The 18,930-nt window shown below is 38.8% G+C and overlaps 1 protein-coding gene across 1 annotated transcript in view; it reads left to right on the forward strand.

Annotated features, from left to right (window-relative positions):
* Positions 1–18: 18 nt before the first annotated feature.
* TRAPPC10 (trafficking protein particle complex subunit 10) overlaps positions 19–18,930 on the forward strand; it is a 38,110-nt gene continuing 19,198 nt past the window's right edge. The window contains exons 1-8 of the mRNA XM_054004415.1: positions 19–200; positions 9,468–9,549; positions 10,211–10,346; positions 11,411–11,607; positions 12,923–13,118; positions 14,229–14,340; positions 15,344–15,591; positions 17,372–17,518. Of these exons, the coding sequence (XP_053860390.1) occupies positions 122–200; positions 9,468–9,549; positions 10,211–10,346; positions 11,411–11,607; positions 12,923–13,118; positions 14,229–14,340; positions 15,344–15,591; positions 17,372–17,518 (1,197 nt within the window). The 5' untranslated portion in view covers positions 19–121. The remainder of the gene's footprint in view (positions 201–9,467; positions 9,550–10,210; positions 10,347–11,410; positions 11,608–12,922; positions 13,119–14,228; positions 14,341–15,343; positions 15,592–17,371; positions 17,519–18,930) is intronic.

Genomic DNA, 18,930 nt, shown 5'->3' on the forward strand with positions numbered 1-18,930 from the left:
GCGGCAGCGGCAGCACCACCCCCGGCCCGGCCCGGCCTGTCCCGTCCCGTCCCAGCCCCCCGGCGGTGTTTCCATGGCGCCGGGCGGGCGGGGGAGCCGGGGCTGACGACCCCGCCCGCTCATGGACCCCGCCGAGGAGGAGGAGGGCAGGGAGAAGCCCCCCGTGATCTACACCATGGAGAACAAGCCCATCGTGACCTGTGAGTGTCGCCGCCGCCGCTGCTGTGGGGGCTGGGGGTCCGGCCGGTGCCCCCTTCGGGCCCGGGGGAAAGCAGGAGGGGGTGGCTGGTTTTGGGGGGCTCCCGCAGCCCCGGGTAGGGACAGGGCGCCTTCAAAAGGGATCTGATGGCGGGGTTTGCCTCTTCACCGCTTCCCTCCCTTTCTGATGGCAGTGGGCAAACTTGGGGTTGTTTCTGTAGTAAATAACAAGCCGAATGTCGTGCTCAGAGGTGTTTAGGGGAAGAGGGTGAGATATGAGAATAAATCGTGAACCCCAAACTTCCTGCCAGCGAGCTTTGTGTGGCTTTGCTGGTGCTAAGGGAAGTTGCGAGGAGGCATCCTCTGCGGCGATCCCACTGATGCATTGCCACTGACATTATACTTTAATCTTCAGCTGCTGTGCTTTGGTTCCATCCCTGAGACGGTTTAGTTAACCAAAACGGGATCCCCTGCTTCCAGCGATGAATTAGTTCTTTCAGGTATTAGAGACAGGCAGGTGGTCCTGATGTAAAACATGATCCCTCCTGCTCTTACAGGTATAGAGGGGTGCACTCGAAGCACGTGGACTAGGCTGGGCCTTAGGAAGCATTTCTTTAACAGGAGAGGAGTCAAGCACTGGAAGAGGCTCCTTAGAGAGGTGTCTAAGTCTGTCCCTAGTCAGTGTCTAAGAGATATTTGGACAGTGCCCTTAACGTGCTGTAACTTCTGGTCAGCCCTGAAGTGGTCATGTGGTTGGACCAGATGATCCTGGTAGGTTCCTTCCAACTGGAATAGTCTTTTTTATTCTAACTACATCCCTAATGTTGTTAATAAAAAAGGTAAAGTGAATGAGATCAGCATAGAGAATTCTGCTGCTTCTTCTTTAACAAAAGATAGCCAGTGGCTGGTCTTAGTCAGAAATATCTCTGCTGATGATATAACAAAATACATATTTGCACTTTTATCACTGGAACACTGGGAATGCTTTATGTGCCTGTGAAATAGAAACTTGTTTCACTGTTCTGTGTTGTCTTATTATGGAGTAAGAATTTATTGGTGATTAAGGTCTTAGACCTTACTTATAGAAAGTATCCAACTGTAACCTTGTAGCTGTATAATTGTGGAACTCTGTGTGTATATATTTTGTCCAGACTATTTTATAAATGTGCTTTTTTCTGTCTTAAACATTTTTCCTTTTTTTTGAATGCAGTTCATAAGCTGAAGTGAACAGGATCTGTACTGAATCTTCTCTACTCACCTATTTCAAGAATTTTGAAATCCATTTCACTTCAGATTTAAAGTCAGAAAAAATGTGCATATCAGAAACATCTGGAGGATATAGTTTGCTGGTGTTAATGCTGCTGTTCAGGCTGTGGGGGCTTGCTTTTTAGATTTTCTGGCTTTATGTGTGTTCAGCATTGGAGAGTCTCCATGTATGTAGCAGGGGGACTTGGTGGTGCAGGTCAGTCTTCACTGTTCCTCTATGATATAAGTAACATTTTAGTCTGTTGAAGTTCACCAAGTTTCACCTCAGGGTAAAACCCTGGGTTTTGTGTTAGTGGGTGCTGAAAAGAACTCTGGTCTCTTTGTACAAGGAAATTTTCAATCTTCCAAACACAAAATTTAACCAGATTTCAATCAAGCCCAGTTGTCTGATATTGAAAACAGTATTAATTTTGTGTGGTGAGTGAGCATACATTGTGGCTGTAAAATGTTTTGTTCTTTTCCCCATCCAGTATGGTAGCAGCAGACTTATGAATGAGATGGGAGGTGAGCATTGCTTGTCACTTGTATGCCTCACTCCTGGACTGAGGGAATCATTTCTAGTGCCCTGGACAAACACAACAGCAGTATCTTTACTGGTATGGACTGGAATGGCTTGGTCTGAGACAGCCTAACTCAGGAGTTAAAGTTAATTCAGCAAAAGTGCTCAGAGATTACCCCTCTGGTGAATGTAGTTAGGGTGACTTGCTACATTTTAAACCAAAACATTTTATTTCAATGGGGGAATGCATTTTACTGTAACTTCTTTAGTTTCTCTTTTCCTCTGTTCAGAGAAGTGGGGTACTTAGAGACTGTAGTATTTCAAATAAATGCATTCACCAGTAATGACTTAGCTGAAGGGAAGCTCCTCTAAGCATTATATTGCCAGAGATTTATAGAGAGGTGAGGCTTGGCCTTCCAGTGCAAGGATTGACTTGGTGCTGGTTTATTGCAAAAAACATTAAAAGCCATGGTGTTAGAAACTGCCCAACAAACACAGTTTATCTTTTGTCTGTGGTTCCAGTTTCAGGCAGTTGGAGTTGTCTGGGGTAGGTGTTCCACCCAGGAGGGGCACGTTGGGGAAAACCAGACCTGTGAGAGGATGGCTGGGTTCTGATAATATGAAGTAAGAGTGAAGGTTAAATGAGGGTGCTTTTCAGAACAGATTTCCTTTTGCTACAAGATTCAGATTAATCTCTGTCAGGTGAACTTTTGCATCATGAAATATAACTCCTGTTAACTCTTAGGGTTTGTTCTTAATAAGAGAGAACTGAAGAGGGAGTTTTGTTTGTACTGAAACTTCTTTTCAACACTGTGCATACCAGAGTTGTTTTGTAAACTAATGTTTTTACCTACTTGAAATAAATTTGACAGTGCTCTGAAAGGAATGCTTCTTTGGCAAAGAGAGTTATGCTTTCAAATCAATGAGTTAGTCTGTATTGTAACAGTAGTTATTTGCTGTATTGGCACAACCCTGAACTCAGCACTCTGTGTGCAGGCTTTGGCCTATGGGAAAAAATGGCAGGTTCCACGTGTCTTGGACATCTGATGCCAGTTGCAAATGCAGTTTTTGTCAGTACGTTTTTCATGTTAGTGCTGTAACTTGATTATTTTGCCCTCAAAAGCTGTGTCTAAGTGAATTAACCTTGTTTCTATTGTGTTTGCATCACTGGAAACACCTGTAGTTTTAACAGAGAGTTTTTAGATTCATAGAATTTGGCAAGGCATGACAAACTTCTGGAGACTCTTTCTCTAGGCGTACAGACAACCATATTTGCTAAGTGTGGGATAAGCAGTGTATTCGCAGAAAGTTGCTGTTCCTTTATGTGTTTTCCCTTTTCTCAGTATGGCAGAACCCTTGAGTGTTAAATCACTCTTGTCAGGTAGGACTGAGTGCCATGATGACTCAATTCCAAATTAATTTGAGCCATATTTTTTACACTTTGCATCTTACTAGATTGCAAAGCCACTGGGGAGTTTTGCTGTCCAGCTGTGGTTCTGCTCTCTCTGGCTGGTTACTTTGTGAGCTCTCAACTCATTTGTAGCAATTTATCTGCATTGCTACCAGACCTGGTAAGCTTACAAAGTGTTTTTGAGTCATCTTACAGCTTTCTCACTGCTGTAGAAGGATTATTTTTAGCTTCATTAATTTTTTTTTTTTTTTTTTTTTGCAGAGGCAAGTTGAGTGTTTGCATCAAACATCTTGAAATTGAGTAGTTTCTGTAAAATGTTGACTTTACAAAATCTCTTAGCCAGTGCAGATTGAAACCCAAACAATGTTGTTTCCTTCTCTGGAGTCCTATTTGAAACTTTGTGAAAATCTTTGGAGCTTCAGTATAATGTTGTTGCACATATATATCAGCCAAAGAACTCATCCTTATGTAGCTGATTTGCACTTAAATTATTAGCTCTATCCATACGAAGGGGAGGCTGAAGACTAAAGGCAATTCTGCAAAATGAAGTAATTATTAGGTTTTTCAGAGCTTTCCTAACAAGCTGTTCTTTTGTAATTATCTTCATGCAGTTGTGGAATATTCCATTATCAGCTCCTAGTATCTGTTTATATTGTCTACTGTCTGTTTATATTGTGTGTTTGCATGTTTGCTCTCACTGTCAATAATCTGTTTTAGCACAATGGACTTTATATATATTTGGAGAGAATGGTGTGCATCATTTTTATCTGGTCCCTGTTCAAAATGTGCTGTGATACAGCAACAGAAAAACCATCAGCAAATGCTTTGTAGGCCCAAGAATAGAAAATGTTTGCAATTATCTACAGCAGGAACAGAAAGATTAATAAAAGTAAGGGGTGGGGAGGGAAAGGGAAGAATTTTGCATCTTTTTGTGGTGAAAATAAATACTTGCAGTTAAGGATATTGTTCTGGGACTAGAGGAGCTTGATTAAAAAGTTCTTTTTTTACTAGTAGGTAGATGTAATAAAAAAATGTGCCAGCAAGAAATGGGATGTAGCCCAAGTGATTAGAATGATTTGCTGCTAGTGAGACCATTTAACAGCTATATCCTATAAATTCATTTTCCCTGTTCTCAACCAGAACTCCTGCCTGCATTGTAAGTCATCACTGTTGTGTAGTTGATAAATTATTCTGTGCTTAAATATTTGATTACATTTGTCATGAGAAGAAGTGCCATATACTTGTTAGTTTTAACCTGGTTTACAGATTCAGAAGCACAGCAGTGGAGTTTTGCTAAAAGGATTTTCTTCTAGTGAATCAGCTATGGTTTTTATATAGCAATTAAGCTGTGTTATGTTTTGGTTTTTAGACCTCCTTTTGAATATGAATTTGAGTTGGGAGAGAGGAGGACCTTTAAAAGATGTAAATATAAAAACTTGCCAAAACTTCAGGTAGATCCACTTCTTATAGGCTAGTGATGTAAGAAAAAAGATCCATAATAGAACTTCTTACTAGTGGAAAAATAAGTGGGATCAGAAAGTTTAGCTGTGCGTGATACTTGGAGATAAAACCCAAACAAAACTATGAAGTGTAATCTTGGCTCTGTGTTGTTTTAAAGGTATTCAAAGCCTTTTATCTCAGTTGACTGGGCTTGTCATTGGTATCAAAGGAAAATATTTGTCTTCTTTAGTCATCTGACCTCAGGAGTTTTTGTTTTAAACTGCTTGTGTAGTTAGTGGGTTAGGATAATTTCCTCTAGAGGAAAAAAAAAAATCACTGTGGTATATTTAGATACCGTAGCGACAAAGCCTCTAAGCATCTAAGAAGTTTGGAAACTGTTAGGAAAAAAGAGATTATTGGGGATTTTGGTGGTTTTAGGCAGGTATGCCTAAAAAAAATGTCAATATTTTATGGTTCTTTGGTGTTAGATAGCTGCTACAAAGAGTGCGTGTTCCCCTTGGAAGCCCTGGTTAGGTGGTCATTCGGTTTTCATTGTTCCTGTACAAATTTAGAGTAGAACAAGTGTCCTAGATAGGGAAAGAGGGAAGGGAAGAAGGCTGCACTGATTTGATCTACCAAAATGTCAGGAAGAAAGACAAGGAGGAAAGAATCACAGAATTGTTTGGATTGGAAAAGACTTTAAAGATCGTCCTGTTCCAAACCCCTGCCATGAGCAGGGACACCTTACACTATCCCAAGTTGCTCCAAGCCCCATCCAGCCTGACCTTGAACACTTCCAGGGATGGGGCAGCTACAGCTTCTCTGGGCACCCTGTGCCAGGGCCTGCCCACCCTCACAGGGAAGAATTTCATCCTGATGTCTAAATCTTCCCTCTTTCAGCTTAAAGCCATTGCCCCTTGTTCTGTCACTCCAGGCCCTTGTACAAAGTCCCTCACCAGCTCTCTTGGAGCCCTTTAGGCACTGGAAGGGGCTCTAAGGTCTCTTCTCCAGGCTGAACAAGCCCCTCTCTCAGCCTCTCTCCATAGCAGTGGTATCCCAGCACTCTGAGTATCTTTGTGTCCCTCTTCTGGTCCCACTCCAACTGGTTTATGTCGCTCTCATGTTGTGGGCCCCAGGGCTGGAGGCAGCTCTGCAGGTGGGGTCTCACCTGAGTGGGGCAGAGGGGCAGAATTCCCCCCTCCCCTGCTGCCCACGGTGCTTTGGATGCAGCCCAGGACACTTTTGCCTTTCTGTGCTGTCAGTGCACGTGGCCTGGCCATGCTGAGCTCCTCCTCAACCAACACCCCCGATTCCCTCTCCTCAGGGCTGCTCTCGATCCATTCTCCGCCCACAGCACGTGAAGTGTTTAGTTAAGTGGTGAAGGCCCTACCCTTTGAACTCTGTCACGTAGAAAGAAAGGAAACAGTTGCTTTGTTCTTCTCTTTCTCCTGGGGTCTTTCTTTTTAATGTATGTCACTTGAACATTACTGCTTTCAGTTGTTGTGTGTTACCACTTCATGTGCTGAAGCACCCTGTACTTGGTGTGGTATCACTGGAAGAGTTACTGTGTTCTTTCTGTGTTTGTGGGGTGTCTGTTAACTTTCAGGTCAATTCAGACATTCATTCAGACATACATGGTTTAAAAGCTGAGCTAGGTGTTCCAGGAGGTTATCAGACTCTAATGTTACTCCCTAGTTATCATCTCTATGGGATATTTTGGTCTTACTTGCCTGTAGGTTCTGAAAGATGAAAACCCTTCTCTAGAAGGCTTCTTGATTTTAATTATGATAGGATTCAAGAATTACTTTTCCTTCCCATATATGCACATCCTTCCTTGTCCTTTTCAGTTGTGTCTGATAATCATTTACACTCTGGCCCCATTACTGACAGCCATAGAATGGTTTTGCTTGGGTCTTAGTGTTGAGACCAGTCCACTGAAATGAATTTGCTGTGATATGGTTGAGTAATCATCTTTTTTTGTTGTTTTTTTTTTTTTTTTTTTTTCTTTTTCCAAAACACCTCAAACAAAACAACCTCCTTACCAACTCGCAAAAAATGACAAAAAAGTCCTACAACAAAATCTTTGAAGCAATTCTCAGATTTTTGTGCAGACTTTTTGAGTTTGTTCTAAGTTTAAATTCTAGGGTTACTTAGGGTTTAGGAATGTTTCATTCTAAATTCATATAATTCAGTCAGATACAAGCAAAAATTCCTGTAGTGGTGGTGTTTGTATTCTCTCCTTTATTTCTTCTTTATTTTCCATCTTATTTTTTTCCTTTTTTTTAATATTTTGGAAAGTAGATCATAGATACACCAACTACTGAGGCATCAGAGGCATATATATAGAGAAGAGAAGAGAATGAGAGAATGAGACTTCTGCCATGCTTGAGGTCTCTTGAGCCATAGGAATCTTGTTCAGCACCATTCCAGAAACAGTGATCTTTTGGGGCTTTCTGTTCTCTTATTTGTGCAGGTTGTGCTCTTTTCTACATGCTGTGAGGTGCTCCCCTCCCTCCCTGCAGCCTAGTACCACCCAGTTCACAATTTATTGTGCATCTTGCCAGTCTGGCAGCCCTAACAATTCCTTGCTATACTTACTGGTATCAGTGCTGGTCCCATGTCGGTGCTGTGCTGGTGTTGCCTGCTGATAACTTCATTTTAGTGTTCTTGGCTTGATCAGCTCAAACATGCTGATTACAGTAGATACAGGGTCCAGTTGAGCAGAACATGAAATGCTGCAGCACTTTGGATGTTGGAAATATGTGGTAGCAGCTTTGGTCTGTGTTCAAAGACAGCCAATGTATTTCAGATTGAAGGTCTGTTCTCACTTTTCTTCTAATCCTAGAGGGCTTTGTTGCCTTGATCATAAAACACACTCTTATGTGTATTTGATATGCCCTCAAAACCAGTGCAGGAGGAAAAGCTGACTGGTTTTAAAATGAATATACCCGTTTTAAGCTGATAATGTGATGTGTCTGTCTGAATAGCAGGGTGCTTACACATCCTTTAGTTCCTCTGTATTCAGTAGCAGTCTTTTTTACTTAAGACGTTGAATTTTGGAATATTTTTGTGGCATACATTAAATTTTTAGGTGCAGTGTAGAAAAAATACTTTGCTATGCTCCAGAGATAAAATATGTGGCTTGTTCTTTCCAGCAGATTTGGAGCTCACAGGCTCTCATTTTGATGTGGTCATCGTGCTGCTGCTAAGTCACTGAGCCATGTTTCACTCTCTGTGGGCAGTAATGAGTTGCAAATCAATAGACTGTTCTCGGCTTGGCTCACAGAGGTGTAGCTTGGTATAAAACAGCATTAATACTATGACTAACACTTGTTTCAGTATTCATTCAGGGCATTTGTTTGTGATCTTAAATAGCATGTGGTATGGTACACTTAATTCAGATGGGATGAAGGTGAAGGATCAAGCATAAGGTACTTTTCTGGAGAAACGGGTAAAGTACTAATTGGTTTTGTTTTATTTTTTAGCTATTTTATAAAATTGCATTGTTGAATAATAGCTAATGTGGTCAGGCATCAGAAGAGCTGGTTTTGCTTGTTCTTCCACTTAATCAGACTTGTAATTTTTTAATATACTTCATTGTGTGGTGATAGAATTATGCTAGTGCTGGTAATCAAAGTACTATATGTGAGAATAATAATATATATGGGAAAACTGGGGAAAGGAGAGTGGACTAGAAAAGGATTTCTAAGATGAATTAAAGAATGCTAAAGGAAGGTGGAGGCAATGCCTGGCTTTGTGCCTAGATGTGAGATTGGGGGGTGGGAGTGAGAAGAAAGGATGTCAGGTACTTCTTCAGCTGCAGCTTCCAGTTCCACAGGAAGATGAGAAGATCTTCCTGTTCTGGTGTGCAGAATGATTGTGAAAAGGAAAACCACCAGGAAATAGCAGAATTGCCTATACGGCTGTTAAAATCTTAATTAATATATTGTCCTTGTCATATCCTTCCTGAACCTAAGAGAATTTAAGAATTATTGTCGAAAGGTTACTGGTAATACATTTTTTTCATGTGGTAGACACTACATTTTGTTCTGACTTGTATATAAGTAGCTCCTGCAGTGGTGTTGTATTTAATGTAGTTGTCTGGGACCTGCACTGTGTTAACAGACCTCATGTTTCTGAAGAACAGCGTGGTAGTCAGGGAGGTGTTTTGTATTAACAACAGTCCCAGAAAATGAGGAGAGAGGAATCATATCCAGTAAAACATAGAACATGTGCTAAACCAGATTTTCTTTGCGTAGGCCCAGCTACAGAATGATGGGAACCACTCTCTACCCAGTCTTCTGCTTTAGGAAGTCTAAATTCTGGAATATTTTTAAGTATACTTTTTTAAAAAAAAGCAATGACTCCAGCTAAGGAACTGCTTGTTTTGTTTTTGGAGCTGGATCAGCTTTATGGTACTCTCTTTGGTATACGGATTATGTAGCTCTGTGGAAAATCACAGTAGGAAGTTTGTAACAGTGTCTGCTTAAAAGTGTTTTATTAGGTCTTGAGAGTGATTTAAAAAACTCTAGTTTAGTGCTGGACTCCAGTTTCCACATAGCAGACAAAATTAAATGTTCTTAATAACAGCAGACCATTAGTAGAATAGCATATTAATATACTTTCTAATATATTAATGCCTTTCATTTTCAGGTGCTGGAGATCAGAATTTATTTACTTCCTTATACCCTACACTTTCTCAGCAGCTTCCTAGAGAACCCATGGAATGGAGGAGGTAAACTTACATTTTATTCTGTGATGCTGTTTCAATGTCTGGTTTTGACCTGGGTAAATGTGTATTGAATGAGTTGAATGGAGCAACTGACTCGAAGAAATTGAAGAAATTAGATAATAAAGTGAATGTTGTGCACTTCAGGATGATCTTTTCAACCCTTCAACTTTGCCTAAAGAAAATGATAGTAATGCTGTGTTTCTCTTCCTGATTTTGTGGTTTGTGGGTTTGTCTTGTTATGCTTTGATGTAGTTTGGCAGCTGTGTTCTAAAAGTGATATGCTTTCTTCTCAATGAGAATATAGGTAGAACTCACATGGAATTAGATGTATTTCCCTTCAGAAATACATCTAATGTATTTGAATGTTTTGTGATTGGAAAAAAATTTGAGGGAATTCTCTTATTTGGTGTTTTCTACTTGTCCTAGAAATAGAGAAAATCTTTTACTGAAAGAAAGCTGAAGAGCTTCTAGCTGCTGTTCTTCAAAAAGGAACTTTTATCTCATTTCAAGCAATACTAAATTTTAGTTGACTTTATACCAACTGCAGTGAGTGTATGTAGTTTGTGGGTTTCCAGTGCCAGAATGTTTCAGTTTATTTCTCTTCCCCACAAAACATGTTCATTTTTCTATTCTGTCCACTAATTTCAGTTTTTAAACTCTGTAGGTCTTATGGCCGTGCTCCGAAGATGATTCACCTGGAATCCAACTTCGTTCAGTTTAAAGAGGAGCTACTACCCAAAGAGGGGAATAAAGCCCTTTTGACTTTTCCCTTCCTTCATATTTATTGGACAGAATGTTGTGTAAGTACTTGGAAAAACTCAAATTTAAAAATTAAATTGTTCACATAAGCCTGAAAAGCAAATGAAAATAACAGACAGCACAAGCAGAAAGTTAAACAATTAAGTCTGGGTTGCATAAGCATGCATACCTGATATATTGCTGGAAACAAAACTTAGTTTGAGCACTTCTGGCCGTAAGCAGTATCTGTTTGTAATGTTACTTGACACTAAGAGGACAGACATTTGAATAACTTGTTTTCAGTACTTTGTCACAAAAACCCCCAGGATACTGCAGTGGACTGCGCATTTTCTTTGTAAGACAGAAGTGTGGCCAGGATAGTTCAGTTATGATCTGTTACTGCACCGAAACCTAAGATACGCTTTTTTTTTTCTTTAGTTCCATCTTCTGGTACTGGTGGATGTCAGCAATTTAACTGGGCAAGATTTGGAATGTCTTAATCCTGTTTATCTCCAGTTCACTGCCTTTTGGTTTGCCTCTGTTGTGAATTAATTATCCACTTGAAGGTCACAGGTGGTATCTGATCTGTGACCAGTCAAAAAGAATCCAGAACAGCCTTAAGAATTATCTGAATTTATCTGTGTGACACCAACCCAGAAGCAAAATAATTACAAACAATGGTTCTGCTTTTTTAAATTTCTTTTTAATGGAAAAGCTTTTAAACAGGTTGAGATTTGAGCAGTGCAGAAGGTGGAAATATCACACTTCTGTTACTATGTGAGAATAAAACAGTTCAGCTTTGTAATTTCAAACATGTTTTTATTGTAAAGCTCCAGAAAGTGTAAAATAAAGAGCTTAAATGATGTTTAAAAATTTCAGTCATGTAAAGAATAATAATGTACCAAGTACTATATTTGCTGTAAACCAAAATATTAGAAATTAATTAAATTAAAACACTAGAATTTTACTATGCTTTACCTTACTTGATTTTTTCCAGTAAGTGAACTTACTGTCACTAATTCCATTTGATATGTCTTTCTGTTTGCCTTCTTTTGGAACAAAACTTGCCTTTTGAAATTGTTCAGAATGTCTGTTTGGTTTGATGATTCACCACTTCTCATCCCAGGACACGGAAGTGTACAAAACCACAGTCAAGGATGACATCACCAAGTGGCAGAACGTTCTCAAAGCTCACAGCTCCGTGGACTGGCTGATTGTGGTGGTTGAGAGTGATGCCAAGAAAAAGAACAAAACCAATATCCTTCCCCGAACCTCTATAGTAGATAAAATAAGGAATGACTTCTGTAACAAGCAAAGTGACAGGTAAGCATTCTTGGGCTTGCAAACATTTTCATCTTTTGACCAGTGTGCTGATTTATAAACTCAGCTCCATATGCAAGACATTCCTTGTTCATTTAAAGACTTCCCTTGATGTCCAGCATTCAGACTGGTGGCTCTGTAAGAACTGTGCTTTGAAGAAGGCTGGCACAAAGAATAAAGTGAGAAATTTTATTTTCAGTTTTCCTGGGTTTGTGGCAGCTTTGAAATGTGTGTCAAATAAATTTCAAGTATCTCCTCCTGGCTTAGAGAGGTTTAAGGGGAACAGTGTGATGTTAATCAGCTTTTAGACCTTCAGGGTTTTTTGTTTGCTTAGTTGCTTGCAAAAGTCTTACCAGAGTTGCAGGTAATGGGAGCGAGGTGAGTAGGGAATATGAAGCCAATAGGGCTTATGTTTTGCCATTGTACTTTCTGCTGTTCACTTAATCACCTTTCCACTCTGAGATAATTGACATAAGGCCAGTTTCTTCAGATGTTCTTATTCTAAGGAAATAGTAATGCATGTAAGAAACTGTTCTTGCTTTCATTAAAGCCAACTTTAATGAAATAGGATTTTCTAATCAGAAATAGTGTTTTACTTTGATGAGAGATTTTCCTGTCTTTAGAGATATCATTAGTTTTTTGGATGTTAATAAATTGTGATAGAAAAACTGAGGAAGGAAGATGCTCTGAAAAGTCAATTTATTTGTAAATTAATGGGATCTGTTTATTTTCTGAGAAAAGCAGAGGAAGTTTTAACACATAGCATGTGTAAAACCAGATTGAGATATTTCAGGAATCTATTATGGATGATTATTTAAAGTGAGTTAGGAAAGGCTGACTATATGTGATCAAATAGATCCTGATTTTGTATAATCTTTACCAGGAGTAGCTATATTTGCTGTTCTGCTGATTTGTATTGCTAGACAGACTTTTCTTTTCTAGGTTAGCTACAGCATTACTTATATTTAAGTAGTTAGAAAAAGATATCCATTATTTGCTTCAAAAAAAATAAAAGCTTTAGAGTACTCAATCTGGGTAAAATACTTAACTCTTCTCATAAACTATATCACATGACAAAGTTTTTTAAAAGCTACCAAGCACCAGCCAAAAAAAAAAAAAAAACAACAAAACCCCAACATAGCTGCCTCCAAACAAACAAACAACCCTCATCTAGTTTTTTTTCTTCTGAGTAATATGGAATGAAAAACTAAATATTGTTCATTCTGAATTTGTCATGAATTCACAGTATTCAGCTGGGCATTTATATGTGAATTATGTGTTTTCCTCCTCAAATAGAGTTTTATCAATCTCTTTACAGATGTGTGGTACTTTCTGACCCTTTGAAAGACTCTTCCCGTTCTCAGGAATCTTGGAATGCCTTCCTGACCAAACTCAGGACATTGCTTCTCATGTCCTTTACCAAAAACTTAGGCAAGTTTGAAGATGACATGAGAACTCTGAGAGAGAAAAGGACGGAGCCAGGGTGGAGCTTCTGCGAGTATTTCATGGTCCAGGTAAGAGTCTCTTGATATTGAAGAAAATACTTGAGTCCTAGTTTTAAAAATGGTGCTTTTTTTGTTGTGGCTGGGTTTCTGGTACTTTTAATGTTCTGATCATTCTTTGAGGGCTGTGGCAGGAATTATGGAGACTGATTTAAAAGCAGCATTTTTGGATCCTGTTTGCAGCAGGTTTGAGTTACCTTTTAATACAGGTAATGCAGTAATTCAGCTTCCTGCTGTGAAAAAAGCAGAATCTCTTCAGGCTTGTCAAAATTTTATGAATCTCAATTGAAGCAAACAAATTGCATCTAAAAAGTGTTTTAGTAGTTGATCTTGAATTTGGGGTAAATGTCCTGTTACTGTGCATACACACTCAAACTTGGAATTGGTTTTAATATGAATGCTGCTGTTTTCTTTGTTCAGATTGTTATCAGTATTTATGGAGGTGATGTTGAGAAAAGTGTTTTGAAGTAATCCATATAGAGAGTGCCATGAATTCTATTTTTTATGTAGTTATAAACACAATTTTGTTTTAGCTGGTTTAGAGAAAAGCAAGAACCTCTTGTTTTATAGAATTAAAGATCTTGATTCCTTTGGAATTTTCTGGTTCCTGTACAATGCTGATGTCTACTCCACTGCATCCTCATGTCTCCTTTGACTGCATGTGCTATCTTTTGCATAGGATATATCTTATTTTGAGGCCTTTTCTACTTAGCAGTTTGGCTTTGTGTACAAAAAACCCTTTTATGATGCACTGCAATTGATGCCTTCACAGTGTAAACTGAGAGGAAATCATCAGTACTATTATGGGAGATGAGTCTTCAGCATTTATTCACTTATTTATTTAAATTCAAACTTTTAATAGATCTATGAGCAATATCTTGTAGTGAATCAGGATCTGGATACACATCAGAATTTACTGGCAGAGCTGTATGATTTAATCTTCTTTTGTGGACCTCCCTGTGTTGGGAAGAAAGCTGCTTCAATGGCAGGTTTTTCTATACGTGTGAAATGAAAATTAGAAAAAGTAGTTCCTGGAGCTCTGTGGATAGATGAGGACAGGCTGTAGTACCAGACATAAATAATGTCAGTGACATGTTCCCTGTATTGCTTGTGTGCCAAAAGGAAGAGCTGGCCTTTGTCTTTGAGATGCTGCAGCAGTTTGAGGATGCCCTGGTGCAGTATGATGAGCTGGATGCCTTGTTCTCTCAGTATGTTGTCAACTTTGGAGCTGGTGGTAAGTGTCTGAAAATGAGAAATAAATGTTGAGTGCATGAATTCCTTCACTGTGCTGAGCAGCCCTGTGCTTTGGGCAGTCACAGGGAGGCTGCACCAGGCAGTTTGTGATCTTGTTTTATGCTGTGTGCAAACACAAATGTCCATCAGTTACAATCTTACCAAAATCTTGTTTCTTGTCTCTGAGGCTTAGAATCAATTTTTAATGAAAACCTGTGTTTTGCTCTAATGGGATGATTGTTACAACCAGAGCCCTGAACTTTGAAATGATACAAGTATTGATCTGGCTGAGATACAGCTGCTGTTTTTACAGCTCACTGCTAGGTTTTTCAGTAAAAAGCTTCCTGGAAAAGTGCATTCAGTGTTGCCTCAAATTACACAAGATGTTTCGTAATCACTGCAAAACTTAATAGAAATAGGTGCTTAATCTGCACTACAGAAGATTTAACTTCATTTTCGAGAAAAATTACTGTGCAAGAAGTATCAAATAGCTTTAAACTGTTTTAATGAGCTAAAGCATATGCTGTTATATAACAGCTTTAATCAGATATGTTTTATGAACCTGGTGACAAGATACTGCAGGAGTAATTGCAGTGAAATAGATTTGTGCTGACTGAACCCTATGCAATACCTAGAAGTGGGGGCACATCCGTTTATGATGGCTGAGTGAGAAATATTTAAACAGATAAAGCTTTTTTGTTTTGAACCTCAGGTAGGCTTAATTGCTAATAAATAAATGAGAAACTGGTTGCCATTATACTGATAACAAACATACAATGAAGACAAAATGCCTATGGGAAATGAATGTAAAATTAAGTTATCTTACCTCGCTGTGGAAGTTCTGGTGGGTTTTTGGTTTGCTTTTTGAAGTTAGGACATTAAGTCATTTATCCACGTGATAAACTTGGGAAGGACTAAGGCAGCTCACAGCCTATGAAGGGAGGATGAAGAGGCTTTCCTAGAAAGCAGCGGTTGATTCTTGGATATTAACTTTGTTTACTTAGATGGTGCAAACTGGCTGACCTTTTTTTGCCAGCCAGTGAGGAGCTGGAATGGTTTAATTCTGCGGAAGCCAATAGACATGGAGAAGAGAGAGCTGATTCAGAACCAAGAGGCGACGCTGCTGGACCTGCGCAGTTACCTGTTCTCCAGGCAGTGCACGCTGTTGATCTTCCTGCAGAGGCCATGGGAGGTTTCCCAGCGAGCACTGGAGCTTCTTCACAACTGTGTGCAGGAGCTCAAGCTCTTGGAAGTGAGTCAGTGTCACCTGTTCCATTATGTGAATTATTTCATCCAGTGGTGATCTAACAAGATCTTTCAAGTTTAGCTGTTGGCCAGCTGTTGACCAGCATTCAATAAGGGCTGGCTGGGAGTTATCAAAATGATGCTGTAATAACAATTGTGCTGCAGTTGATTGTGTCATCATGAGGATGTCTTTGGCAATAAATTTAGAGACATCACATCTGGGAGCCAAATCTGTTTAGTTAAAGTGTTTTAGTCTTCCTTCCAGTTCTTCTAACTGGAAAGTTATCCTCTAAACTGGTAATCATTTGTCTGCTTCTTTTATGGATTTATTACCAATCTGTTGAACTGTAGCTCCCATAATTTTAAATCTATAGTGTTGTATTGAAGGAAATAAGGCAGAGTGGTTATTATGCTGTTATGCTGGCTAATCCTCTGTAACAAAAAGAAGAGATTATTTCTGAATATCACTTTGTGGCTTACCCATGTCCTCATCCCATGGGTGCTCTGTTAGTTTTATCTGTGCCATTATAACAGCAGCTGCTAACTTTTGCCTGTTTGACATTGTGGTACTAAGTTCCATCTGTTCATCTGCATTTAAAAACTGCAAATCTGCTTCAGATGCTTTGCTGACACCTTAATGTGTTCTCAAACTAATGTGTAATTCCCACAGATAGTAGTATTTGTGTGTGTATTTTATGTTGTTTTTTTTTTTAATTTCCAAAGTGTAGCCTTCTAGATCTCTGAAGGCACTTCCTACAGTTCCCCTTTTGCTGCACCCCACGTCTGTCCTGTGCCCCCAGTGTTTGGAGTTTTCCTCTGCACTGTCTCTAATTCTGATGTTCCTGTCTTGCTGTGGTGATCCAAACTGAATGCAGTGTTCTGACTGTGAGACAGTGGCACTTAATTGTGCATAACTTGTACTTATTCCTGTTGTGATCCTTTTTCTTAATGCCAGCAAACCTCTTAACGTGGCTTGACACCACTGAACACGCAGCAGAAATCTAAACTACTCTCTTCTTAGGATCTTTGTATTCCTGAAAATTCTTTCAGAATTCAGATCTTTATTATTTCTTCATACTTTAGACTTTCCTATCCCATTAGTCACTTAGTTTATTATGGGTTTTAGGACTTTAAAAGGAACATTTTTGCATGGGTTATGAATAGGATTTTGAAACACCATTATTGTGTCTATATTCCATGTCTTTAGTTATGCTCATCTTTATCTTAATTCTTGAAAATATTTTAGTATCAGACTCTCTTGTCTTTCTTTGTCTTTCTCTTTTTATGTCCCTTTGTTTTCATCTCCATTTTATAATTAATTGTCCATGACAGATGTCTTATCCTTCAATGAATGAGCTTATTTTTGTGAAGGAATCTTAGAGACTAATTTGTTTTTTCCAGGTTTTTAACATTTCTGTACACTTTTCATTTCAGTCTCAGTTAGAACTGATGTCTCCTTAGAAAAGTAGTAGTTTATGTACAGAAATTTTTCTTAACTCTGTATTCCTTAAGCTGAGTTTTCAGACTTCTGGAATTTTTCCAAGACCTATTAGTCTTCCTTCTCTTGCATCTTGATGAATGTATCAATTCTAGTTAATATGTTTCATGAACTAATATATATAAATTATTCAGGAGGCAGCAAGAGTTGAGCTGTGCTTCTGTGTATTCTGAGAGTAAATTCTTCCAAGAGGTTTTGCCGTGTTCTATCAAGAAAAGTACTTTTGCTGAAGTATTTTCTCATCTGATGATGGTTTATTTCCCAGTTAATTTTATCTCTTCATCTCCAGGTCTCAGTACCTCCTGGAGCTTTGGATTGCTGGGTGTTTTTGAGTTGCTTGGAAGTCTTACAGAGAATAGAGGGCTGCTGTGATAGGGCTCAAATAGATGCAAATGTTTCCCACACAGTTGGCCTGTGGAGCTATGCCACGGAGAAGGTGAGTGAATGATGTGTTGGGGTGCTGGTATTACAATGTTGAAATAGAGTATTTGTTTCCCTGGAACAGATTTGGTCCTTTTTATTATGGAATTTAATACTGGGTTCTGTACATTGTGTTGAGTCTAGTCTAGATGAGACATCCATGTTTCAAGTTCCACTTTGTTCCAATGAAAGAGGTGATGTTTGAGGTTGCTACTGCTTTCCACTGCTGAAAAACATTTTAGAAAGAAGGTAAACTCCAGAAACTATTGAAATAGTCTACTGTGGTATCTGTGGATGTTTTTGAAGACCAACATCTTTTGAAGACTCACCCTTTTGTTTGCATAGCCTGTAGAATATTTGCTTTTTATTTTAATTATAATTTGCGCATGTTTCAGTAGACTTAATAATCCTCTAATTGAGCCCTTGAGGTCCTTGTTTTATTACAAAATCAGAGAAATGAAATTTCACCTTGAAGAGTTACTGCTAAAAAAAAAAATAGAGGGAGGATGGAGATCAGAATAAAGGAAGGAAAAAATTGTTTAAAATGGTAATTGGTGCATCAGATTCTTCCCATTCTCCTTACAGTTTCTAGGGAAGATAAATTCCAATGTGAGCTGGAAATGTTCTTCCCTTCCATCATTTTTCTAACACAAAGAGTATAGGGAAGAATTTTAGAATAATGAGTAGCAATAAGGTGGAACTGACTGAATGAAGAAATTTAGCAACTAGTGACAAAATTAAGTGGAGTTTAAAACAAATTTTTAAAAAAGGGCTAATGTCCATCCCCATTTTTTATGTGACAAGCTGAGACCTTTATTCCTTTGCAGGCTAACCTCTGTAGTTGATTGAATTTTCTAGGTAAATTAACCAAATGGCCAATACCTAAGAGCTGCTTTAAGATAATATTCTGGGTGTTGAGCCACCAGCTGCTGTCTAGAAGGGGTTTTATGGTAGTTAACTCTGTTAACACTTTTAGCTGTGCTAATCTCTTTTTCAGGAAAGTTTTCATCTAAATACAATACTTGAGATGAATTTGCAAGCTGCCTAATCACTGTACTGCAGACTTGCCTGCTTTTCTTGATTATGCAGTTTTCAAAAATACAGATACAACTCTTAGAAATAATCTTTGGTCCTAACTGCTGAACATCTCAAGCTTTGTGTCTGTGTTGAAAACCAGAAGGATTTACTCAGGTTAGGTGCTGTGCATGTAAGGATCTGTGTGTGTAAGCACATGTTCCAATACTTGGGTCAGTAACTTATATGCAATTTAATTCCTTAATAAGTTTATACTTTAAGAATAACAGTTAATTTTGAGATCCTATGAGCAGCATAATATGAAAGCAATGACAATGGAACAATATAATAGAACAGGAGGAGTTTTATATTGATTTTATAGCCTATTGAAAGCAAGCATCTGGCTTCTCTTGC

Source organism: Vidua macroura, chromosome 2 (genome assembly GCF_024509145.1).
Source record: "Vidua macroura isolate BioBank_ID:100142 chromosome 2, ASM2450914v1, whole genome shotgun sequence".
NCBI lineage: Eukaryota > Metazoa > Chordata > Aves > Passeriformes > Viduidae > Vidua > Vidua macroura.